The 12,084-nt window shown below is 34.6% G+C and overlaps 2 protein-coding genes across 5 annotated transcripts in view; one reads left to right on the top strand and one right to left on the bottom strand.

The window, feature by feature from the left end:
* LOC139963800 (short transient receptor potential channel 4-like) overlaps positions 1-12,084 on the bottom strand; it is a 272,215-nt gene that overhangs the window by 183,933 nt on the left and 76,198 nt on the right. The gene's annotated exons all lie outside the window — the stretch shown is intronic.
* LOC139964287 (uncharacterized) lies at positions 4,690-11,249 on the top strand. The gene is made up of 2 exons (XM_071965772.1): positions 4,690-7,324; positions 7,761-11,249. The coding sequence occupies exons 1-2, from the start codon at positions 5,017-5,019 to the stop codon at positions 7,781-7,783; spliced, it is 2,331 nt and encodes a 776-aa protein (XP_071821873.1). The 5' UTR covers positions 4,690-5,016; the 3' UTR covers positions 7,784-11,249.

Here is a 12,084-nt window from a genome sequence, read left to right as displayed (position 1 = left end):
TATATCAGTGGCCCTGTTTCGTCTGGCTGTGGCGTTTGTTAAAATTAAGGGGATAAACATTTGCTATCGTTCCATTTCGTATAAAAAAAGCCCTTAAAAATAATTCCAAATTTGAAAGGAAATTATTACATGAACAGCCACTCCGTATATTTTATTATGGTCTGATGCATTTGACTGTAAAATATTCCCAAATGGAGAATCACCTGAGACCGCTGAAGGTCAGTAAAATGTTAATTGAGTAACCCGGTGACTGTAACCTTCTAAATTCAACACCAACCGGGTGTGAAACCTCTTTGCTTTCAAAAGTTGTATACACTTGTTTTGATAATTTCTAAATTTTACCATTTTTATTTAAATTTAGAGAATGGTTGAGGATTTTCATATGTTATAAACAAGAGTGTTAAAATTAATAAGCGTAACATGTGATTTGCTTGTGTCCCGGATGGAGGTTCTCTTTGCCTGCGTCCCGGATGGAGCTAGGTTACCTTTGTTTGTGCATCGCGCTTAATACACGACACTTACAACTATATTTTTGCGTTTTTCAAGGGTTGCTCCTCTTGCCATGCAAAATAACATACGCTCGAGGCCAATTTCTATGAAAGTTTGTTTGCATTAATGCCACAGGAGTTCTTCCCATACCTCGAGAAATTTGTTGCCGCGATCTGGGCCTGTAACAAGCTCACATCTAACTCTCTGAGGTCTATCCTAATTTGCATATATGAAAGTAGGCGGACGTTTGTGCTTACTTATCAGTTATTGGAAATGAATTTTGGCTAGACAAAACAATGAACGTAATATGGACTAAAAGTACTCGACTTAGATGACCAATGGAAATTTGAACTATATTATCGAGCTGATGTAGAGACAAATGACTAATGTCGTCATATATTGCGTCATCAGTTTCGAAGACATCTCTTCGATACCGAAATATTTGCAATTTAAATAAGTCATGTCTAAACGAAAGCAGCTAAACGGTTTCTGAACATGTAATTTATAACAAAATCACGTACAGTTATATTCCTTGTTGAGATCAAATTGAATTATGCTGTGCTTAATTTTAATGATGTGGCCCTAAACATTGTAATATTTAGCTCATCATCCTATAGAGAGTACAAAAGCCAAGGTATAGAGTAAGGGAAGCTAAATTTCTAAATACCGTGAAATTTTACAAGGAAATGAATCATTGGTTTCGCGGATTATGGCCTACAATAAAGACGAATGTATAGGTTTCTTCATAATATAACTGTAAATATAGTGCTACGACTTTTCGCGGAAACATGTCCATCATAAATAACAGAATTGCAAATTAGGCTTCCGAGTGATGAGAAATCTTTGGTCACGAAAGGCACGGTTTCAATATATTACCAGTTTTTAATAGATTAAAATTTCTGGGCTAGAAGTTGATGAGCTGTGAGCAGAATGAAGTCACCTGTTTTCTCAGCTTACACGAGCCCAGCCCTAAGGGGGTGATGTGCTTTCTTGGCTACCGTAGTAGTAACATCTGCAATATTTCTTAGAGACGTTATTCAATTGCAGGTTTGCACGACCCGGGACATGGAATTGACATTTGTTATACCAGATTTATATTTCATTTTACTGATTTCATTAAAGGGTTCTTTTCCTTCTACATTGTATGACGGTGAATTGCAAATCATTTTAATTGATAGTTAATTCAGTCGAGCTGTCAGTACATGAGCTAGGCAAAAATACAACATCCATATATCATAGAAGCCTAATAACCTAGAACATCAGACTGAAGTCTCGCACAACCCATAGCCTTCGAGAAAAGGATTCACTGTGCATTACATATATATATATATATACAAATATATATACATATATATATATATATATATAGAGAGTTATAAATAAATATATATATATATATATATTACAGTATTTGTAAAGAGTTGTTCTTCAAGAGGATAACCAGGCCTGACTAGGGTGGGTGGGCGGCGGATATTTTTCCCCAAACTGAACTGACACTGAAATTATTTCCTCGATTCTGATTGGCTATCAGCGAGCACATGATATACGTTAGTATTCAACATGGATCCCTCCATACACTGTCGATATCAGTATGATCAACACGAACATAATCAAGATATTCACATTAGCAACTTTCAAAAACTTTTGGTAGATATATATGAACGAAAGTATATAGTGTTCTTAACACAATGAAGCAACTATTCCCAACCACTGCGCCCATTATAGGCAGTCCTCGATCGTTTGTTTACTCACTTGACTCCGCTCTACACAACACATGTAATGTAGCATATTGTACTGTGTATATTATACAACACAATAAAACACAGTGCATTTTTAATTGTATACATGTAGCCGATGTACATGTACGAGGTGTTGGAGTTGCGATACTTTTAGTTTTATAATCATAAATTCAAAATGTATTCAGTCAATGAATCATGATAGGCCCTTGTCGAATATGCAGTGACATGAAGACGGCGAGCGAGTGTGTGCCAGCCAATGAGTGTACACAAAAAAGGCATTTGGCGATATGTCTGTGTCCTTTGACTTGTTAACTAGTTGTATATAGCCTTATAACCTATACGTACGGAAACCTATTGGCTCGCTGAGAGCCAATCAGAATCGAGGAAATCATTTCAGTGTCAGTTCAGTTTGAGAAAAAAATATTCGCGGGCGGGCGGTACGAAGCAGGGGACTGTAGCCAATAATGGACCAGACGAAACATGGGATAAAGAAAACAACATTTATATTGTCATAATATAACACGACAAAATGAGGACTCCAGACAGAGGGCCGGCGATGTAGTTGTACCTAGCTCCCCACCTCACCCTGCCCCCCCCCCCACTTGCAATTTAATGGACCAAGAATGTAATCAGTTCGAAGAAATAATGTTTGTAGATTCGTCTCCTTTACAACATTTTTACTTTTACTTTATTTAATAAATAAATGTACAAATAAAATTATAAGTTTTGCAGTGCATGTATGTGGTAGTATCCATACTGTTAAAGCACATATCGATATATTGAATCGTGAATCGAAATTATCCAGTTGAATTAAAGTTAATTTGTTAATGTGTTTTATGTTCAGTTGATGCTTCTGTATTTTCTATCCCCCCCTGAATCTTAGCATAAATTTCCAATAGTAAAATACATATAATATATATATATATATATATATATATATATATATTTATATAAAAATCAATACACCTTATTTGTTCCCCCTTTGAGTCATATCTTACGTCTCTGCGCTTTTCTTATAATATATATATAGATAGATAAATAGATATTGTATTAGAAGAAGGAAATAATGAAAAAGATAATAATATCAATGAAACGCACCATATGCATCCAAGGACGAGCCACGTATCGGATGTTAAATTTTCGCGTTCATTAATGAGTAACCGTTTCTAAGGGAACCCTTTATCGAATGTTTCATATGTTAGTTGATTTCAAGACGATCTGTATATCAGTATAGTAAACAATGTCATGAAGAAGTCTCGAATAGATATGTCTTGTGCAACTCGGAGCAAAGTTATATTATGTTACTGTGTTTTTGGTTCATTCTGTTTATTGCTTATTGCCCTATGGAACTGCCAAGCCAGTTGTAGTCAGGCGCATCGTTGCTATGCCAACTGACGCGGAAATTGATGGGAATGGTATTATGGAAAAAGCGTACAAATGCAATGTTTCTAGCAGTTCCGTAAATGATAGAGAAAATCTTATAACATCAGAAGTACAAGACGGCTAAAGCTAATTAATATAGTTAATTGAATTATTTTCTTCAATACAGTGAATGAAAGATTCAGCTATACTTACGTAAATTAGGCTACATCCAGCAAATCATGATAATCATTACATCACATTGTTTGAAGCGAAGGAGGGGTGGGGAGAGGTAGGGGTGGGAGGGGAAGGGGGTGGGAGGGGTAGGGATGGGGAGGGGTGTGGAAGGAGTGAGAATAAAACTACTTGGCATTAAATGATGATATCAGACATTTCCTACACCCACAATAGTGACTGCCGATTTGGCTATCTGAGTTTTATGCATGTGAATTCAGACATCTAATCAACAAGGCAATTGACTTCTGGGAAAGTTTGTGACGTAATCGCTGCAGACGCGTAAACACAAGAAAAAAGCAATTAAACGTTGTTTCCTTTAGTTTTCACCGTCACTACCTTTGATGAACAGTGTTGTTTCTGTGTCCATCATAATATGTAATATATTTTATATTATGTAATATTATGTACTTCTTTGTTATAACTATTTTTGTCAGTAAGTTATGTAAATTGAACTGAAGTTAAATTGAAGTGATGCCTGCGTTTCGAAACAGTTTACATATTGAGTTATTAATGTTTTATGCTCATCTTCTCGTACACCGCTGATTCTATCTGATAAGCCACCATATAATGGAAGCCCTCATCATTCGCTAATCTACTCTCCAGTACATTATTTTTGTATTTTATAGTATTTTGTATTTCACGTACAAGCAATATAACACAAGCATATATATATATATATATATATATATATATATATATATATATATATATATATATATATATATATATATATATATATATATATATATATACACACACATATATATATATATATCATCATCATCATCATCATCATCATCATATATAACATATATATAGATATAAAAAACACCAGTAGATTTACACGTAAAAATTCATGACACATTAATTAAGCTAGGAAGTTATTTGTTCGTTATTGATTGAACGTTTCGAGGCAACCTTTGAACATAATCAATATAGAGAAGCTTTTGTGTGCTGGTTGCTATGAAGATGATGTGTATGCTACTATATTCAAAAACATGATAGTATCAGTACATTAATAGTCTACAAAACGTTATTGACATATCTGCCGGGCAAATATATTTTAGCACAAAAAGCAACATTGTTGGATTGTTTTATATATCTGATATAAGGCAACTAAGTTATTGCGTTTCGCTGTGTGTTAAACATTCTGTCGTATATTTCTGACTCCCAACTGTGGAACCAAATTACCATGATTTTCTATCCTAAATTAAATACCGCTTTTCTCCAAATAAAAAATGGATTTTTACGAATTGTAGCCCAAGCACTGTCGGATATTTACTTCCTATCGAAATCCAAACAACGCGAGCTAATTACGAGAAGATTGCATCCTAACGACTCCCGTTGTTTTTTATCTTTTGGAACAAACCTCGATAATATCTCTCAAGTCACGGTCGATCAGTTTCTTGATTGGGCATTAAAATACACCCGTGATAGACAAACAACGTTAACACAAACCTTCCCTCAACGGAACATCGACTCTTTGATTCCAAAACCATCGGAGAGGTCAAAAGTGAAGAAATGTCTAACAAACTCCAACGAACTGTATCGACATACGTGCTTCCTCAGCACGGACAAGAAACTAACAATCTTAGCAACTGAAAATTCCATTCTGAAGGAGCTTTACCCACGTTTTACATGGAAATTTGGACTAGGGAACAACTCTCCACGTGACTACAACTCATCAATAAGATTACTACAGCTGAGGGATTGTACCTCCATTGGGCCTACTATCAACATGTTATCGCGCCAACCGACGGAAATAGAGCATAGTGTTCTAAATAAGGGGCTGTCCTTGTTTCTTAACTGCAAACTAATATATGTCGGATTTTACCAGGATATCACCTGTCTCTTTCGCCGTATCCATCTAACATATCTTACTATGGATGCACCTGCTGACTGCCATGCTACCAACACACCATGGTCAGAACTTTTGGGACATCCTGAAGGCCGCAGCCAGAACGGATCTATTATAAAAAGACATCTAGACAGCTGTCTGTGTTTCATTAAAAACCGAAAGTATTGTATAATACACCAAAGTCTCATTGATACCCAGAATAACTTCCTTCTATATCTTAAAACTGACCGAAGCATCCTCATCAAACAGGGAGACAAATGCAGCGCCAGCGTTGTACAAGACACTTTGAATTATATTGTCGCAGACGAGACGCTTCGCCCTCTAGAAGACGTCACTTTCAAGAGGCATTTGACAGCGGATCCCAACGTTTACCTAAAAGATATCATTGCCCCATTTCCACGAGACCTACTGAAGACAGTTAGCAACTTAACATCCAGCAACCCTACACGAGGCCTTTTTGATACGCAGCCACAAATGCATGTAGTAAAATCGCTAACACCGCCTACAGCTCAAACCTCCTTTCCCATAAAAATTCCACCAGGACACCCACCCGTTTCCGACAATGGAACACTCACAAAACGAACATCTTTATCTCCTGACGAAAACCAACAACCCATCATAAAGGAAATTTACAACTTCTTCCAAGACACCTGTACTTATTTTCTCTTGCAGTTGTCGAACCTCCAAAACTTGCGTTTAATCGAACCTCCCTTGGTAACACATCAAAGGTTATCGTTGTGCAATAATGCCCCACATAAGGATGGAGTATTAACGTGCAAGAAATGTCTGCAAAAAGGACACATTCTTAGGTATGTTAGCAAGAGTTCTCTTCTAATTATTGTTGAATTAAACCAGAATAACCTAAACCTATACATCAAGAGCATTGGGAATATTATGGGAACCATGATAACACCTTTATACCTGAACAATTTTAGAACTAGTCTTGAGGAGAAAGTTCTGAACAATTGCGTTCATCTACGTTACATTGATGACAAGTTTATGGTATGGGTGTATGGGTTGTTAGCTTATGATATGCTTGTAATGAAACCCAACAATTTCTGTCCTGTTATATTCACCTTTGAAAAATCGAATTCAATGATTTCCTTCTTCGAAACATTTGCGTCTGTCGATTGGGGTAGAACCCTGACCTCATTGTACGATCATCATACCGATAACCACACCTATTTGTATTGTAAAAACCATCACTCTCATCATATCAAAGAGTCAATAGTTTGTAGCCGATGCTTACGTCACATGATTATCTGTTTGTTTGCTATTTGTTTCCTGAAGCAGTCTTTAACTCTAAGAGTCCATTCCCTGGACTGTGGTTATCATCCTAATAAGTTCATTCCTTGCAAAATTCTTGCTAACTTTCTAAAAATCCAAAGAGACCGTAATCTGCAGTACACATCTAAGCCTGGTTCCCACCATATTCCTCTAGCCCTTACTCACATTGGGCAAATGGATCCATCCCTCACATCAGTTAAGGAAGCAAGTCGCTTACCTCGCCTTGACGAAAATGTACGTGGAGTTTTCATGCACCCACCTGTTACCTTCAGGACAAAACCGATTACTTTGCGGGATCGTCTAGTCAAGAGAAGATTATCATCCCATGTGACTACTTCGGGTAATATTAAGTGTGGTAAGACACGTTGCAAGACTTGTAAACACATGGTCACAGACCAAACTATCACACTTTCTCCCTCAGGTCATTGTCTAAGACCAGGTCCTTACAACTGTGATAGTTCCCATGTTGTTTATGTGCTCATGTGTTCCCTGTGCCCTAATATACAATACGTAGGTCAGACTTCAAAGCCGTTTAGAGAACGGTTCAACAAGCACAAAAGTCACATTCGCCTCAACAAAACGGGAATTCCAGTCGTCGAACATTTTAATCTTTCTAATCACAATCTCGACTGCCTTAGGTTCGTTATTATCAAAGGTAACCTTCATGACAATTACAGAAGGGTTCTTCTAGAAACTGAGCTCATCGTCCGAATCAGGTCACATGTCTATGGTCTTAACGCTTAGTCGAGATAATGTTAAACATATCAACAGAAGACTTTGTTTTTTTTCAGATGGAACATTCGTCAGTATGTGATGATGCATATACCAAAGTTTTCCATTCCTTTTCATACCAAACATATTCCAAACAGTGAGCCTATCTCTGAGAACACTACATCAATGAGTTTGGTCAACAAGCCATCCATGTTTCATTTATTAGAACAGTCCAGACTTCAAAGAATGACATTGTATATAACGTGTCACTCGTTATAAATATACATTAAATAGTGTTATCACAATATTCTGTATTCCGTATTTTGCAGTTTTAACTTAATTCTTACCATACTTCTAAGCCAGATGTCCTTTAAAACTTGGATTAGCATCGGCATCATCATTTCGAAAAGACTTAAAAAATGAAATATCATAAAAACACTTTTTTCGAGACGAGTGTTTTTTTTTTTTGTATTCTATTTTTTTATTTGTAGAAAATGGTACTACTTTAAATCAGCTACTTTTTGCGATATGCAATCAAAAGTTTATTGCATACAATTTTTTTTTAAGACGGCGGCGGAATATATAAAGGTTTACGCTTCATGTGCTGCGCAAAAAGGCAAGGATAATCTTACTCCGTTAGTCAAATATTAATTACAATACAAGGGAAGTGACAGTATGATTTATTTGGTCGTCCCTGGGCAGCTAGGCGAAACTGAAGTGAAACATTTATCGAGGTTTGGGTAGAAGAAATCGGGTTCTCTTCACGACAGTAATCTTTGAAGTACCCGTCAAGAAAAGAAATATACTTTAAACAAAAAATTGGTTTAACTTTTGTGGAAATTTGTCGAGTGTATATACTTCTTATGCTCACAATGATATGTTTGCATTTAATTTCATGCAAATAAAATAGAGACAAGGCTTTTTGACAAACGTTATGAATATATATTTTTTTTGAGTTTGAGAAAGGTAATCATTTATTTTCAGTTGTGTTTAGGTAATTAAGTGTTTCGACTCTTGGTATGATGATTTTACCAAAAGTGCCGTCTGGGTGTTTTTGTCAGAATTGGATTGTTTCCATTTTACGTTTGATATATTTTATTTATGGTTATCCATGCAACGATGTTTTTATTGTTTGTTAGATATAATAGCGAATAGCTTCCCCGTTGTATTTATGCCATACTTTCTTAAATCTCGATCATGTAATGTGACGTCATGTGACCCCTTCCCTAGTAAGATTTTAACCCAAATTGCAGTCTGCGATTATGTTGATATCCAATTATTTAGAGTCACTTATGGTATAGTTATTAATGTTAATTGATAACACAATATCCTTTTATCATCTTTTTTTTATAGATATTAACTTGTATATATCAATTCATTTTGATATAAATTTAACACAAACAATAGTTTCTTTGTAATATTAATATCATACGTTAATATGCTTCTCATGGGGTGTAACGTTATCTGACCGGGTCCCTTTTATTCATAATATATCTCTTTTGTTTATATCTAATAACTAAATGACATGTAAAGTGTTTGGCCGACAAAAAGTTAGGAAATGAATTAATTTATTGATTAATCGATAATTAAGACTCAGTAGTTGAAAACTCTGGAATAAGAATGTCTTCATTTTTAGAACAATTACAGTTTTTTCATGATTTATCTTCAATAGGTTTTTATAAATTTGCACACAAATGGAATAAAAGCACATCAGTATAGCTCCTTAATGAACTTGGTGGTCAACAAAATGTCACCAGTCATTGTTTACATTTGAACAAGTATTTTATTGCCGCCACTGTCACAACCAATGCTTTAGTTCCTCGCTAAAATATTGGGTTGTTTTATACATTAAGCACTCCTTTTAAGCATTGGAATATTTTGATTGGTAAGGGCATTTAGATATCTACTTTTGATACCTTTTACCAAGTCAACTAATGTCAACACGCTTAGGTGTGTGTCAATACTGATCAACTTTAAGAAAAAGCGTAGACTGCTCCTTTGTTAAACGTAATAAAACGTAGAATGTTAGGATTGAAAATCAAATATACCACGCACGTGAAATTCGTTACACCACATAGTAAATTTACAGATTATTTTGCAGTAAAAGAAAGATTATTTATTTTATTTTATTTTATTTTTTTATATATTTTTTTGGTGTGTGCGGATAAAAATGACAACAAAGTAAACATTTGTGATGATAATTTTGCAAAGATGGGGTTTTACAACTTAATATTAAAATCGATTCAGAACTGATGTCACGTAAACCCTCTTGTCACGCTCGTTATCACGTTTTGCTTAATCCTGTTGTTACACGAACCATATGCTGTCTCTATTAAATATTAACCATATTAATAAGTCAACTCCTATTTTCATTGTATAAATCCATTTTCCGTAACAATATTTGCATGATAAAAATCTCATAGTAAAATTCTTGCTCATTTGAGGCTGAAATAAGCATGACCCAACTGCTGCATATATTACCATATTTAGTGATAGGTTTAAAGTAAATGAAATTTTGATATCTAGGTAAAATATCGACATAAGTAACTAATTATAGACGTAAATTATATTACAATGTAATCACTTGTTATGCATTGTAACTAGATTTTTAAAAATGATATATTTTTAAGTACGAAATTAGTTGATACAAATTAGGATGTTTAATAGCATTCATTGTGGTTACATATATAGACCACGCGATACACACAGTATCTACTGTAAATCTTAGTTTTGTATCACAGTAAAAGTGGGTGGTGCTTAGAATTGAGGATATGTGTAATCTCAACGAATCCACTTTGATGCATTTGTTGGGATTATATCTGTGTGAATTGGTTGTACAGACACACCTGACTTTCATTCGAAGTTAATATCGATTACAGGATAGAAATTTCCATCTATACATATTGCGTAGTAAATCCTGTTGACCTGAAGACTCATAATTGCCAGTGGCATATAAAAGTATATATATAAAATCACACATACACACACGTCGCATGCTACAGAAGAATGGAATGGTTTATATAGCGAATACATAATTCTCCTTTGTGCCCATTTAAAAATTTGTTCATAATTTTCAAACATTTTATGTTGATAATAAATAATGCTACAAGTTTTTCTTGTTGATCATTTCAAATTTCAGCAAATTATCGTTGTATATTCATTAGTCTTTTATTTAACTTTTGTCTTGATAATATCGACAATGCCCTGCATTCTCTCTCAGATAACAATTAATTCGGCATCGTCTGTTCTTAATACCGTAGAATCCTATAGACTGATATGAAACTTCCTTATTATCCCCTTGCGTACACTTATGATCGAGATAGAACGATCGTAGCACGACACGCTGGATTACCATTGGGATTCTAATTAAAGAAAGCCAAGAATTGAAAATATCTTTTCAGGGCGAAGTAGTTTCTGAGCCCGTACTCCGGTATATATACAGAATGCCATGTTGCAATACGAACCAGAAATCTTCTGCAAAATACTAAGGTCAGATCTCCGAGTTTTCCCTTGACGGTTGTCATTTCGAAAATTGAAAAATAAAGCTAAGCCTGAACGCAAATTCATATTCCGTACACATTATAGTGCTAAACTATATAAACTAAACTATATATATATATATATATATATATATATATATATATATATATATATATATATATATCTGCGTGTGTGTGTGTTTATATACATTTCCATAGCCCTAACTAACACTGCACATGGTAAGAATATTTTCCTAATTTCAAGATTAAGGAGTATAGGTGGCCAATTTCCGAGTTTTCCCTTGACGGTTGTCATTTCGAAAATTGAAAAATAAAGCAAGCCTGAACGCAAATTCATATTCCGTACACATTATAGTGCTAAACTATATAAACTAAACTATATATATATATATATATATATATATACATATCTGCGTGTGTTTGTGTGTGTATGTTTATATACATTTACATAGCGCTAACTTACATTGCGCATGGTAAGAAAATTTTGCTAATTTCAAGATTAAGGAGTATAGGTGGCCAATTTGGCGTCCCTTAGGAAAACGGAAGGCTAATTCTACGGTCATTCACTCTGATATTTTCACATACAGAATGTTGTGCCTCGTTTGATGGATAACGATTATGAAACACATCTCTATATTTGTCAATATATATGGAGATGCTACACAAAATGTGCACAAGAGTATAGGGATCTTTAACGTGTAATTTTTAGAGATGCACGCTACATTTTTCTTATATTTTGAAATGTTATCGGGGATTACGAAAGGTATCCATAAATTTAAAAATGGTTCGATTTTATAAGTTAACCATCTCTTTTAAAGAGAAACGCGACGAAACAAAGTGAGAAAAAAAGAAAAAAAAAAGAGTTTAACATTGTATGGAAGATGAAACATAATTTAAGTTTGAG

This window comes from Apostichopus japonicus, chromosome 22 (genome assembly GCF_037975245.1).
Source record: "Apostichopus japonicus isolate 1M-3 chromosome 22, ASM3797524v1, whole genome shotgun sequence".
Lineage (NCBI taxonomy): Eukaryota > Metazoa > Echinodermata > Holothuroidea > Aspidochirotida > Stichopodidae > Apostichopus > Apostichopus japonicus.
The sequence above is the reverse complement of the archived record's forward strand: the minus strand, read 5'-3'. Positions and strand labels throughout refer to the sequence as shown.

Coding starts and splice junctions, on each gene's coding strand:
- LOC139964287 (XM_071965772.1), top strand. CDS start 5,017: ATGATTTTCTATCCTAAATTAAATACCGCTTTTCTCCAAATAAAAAAT. Junction 7,325..7,760: donor TTCGGGTAATATTAAGTGTG/GTAAGACACGTT, acceptor GTTTTTTTTCAG/ATGGAACATTCGTCAGTATG.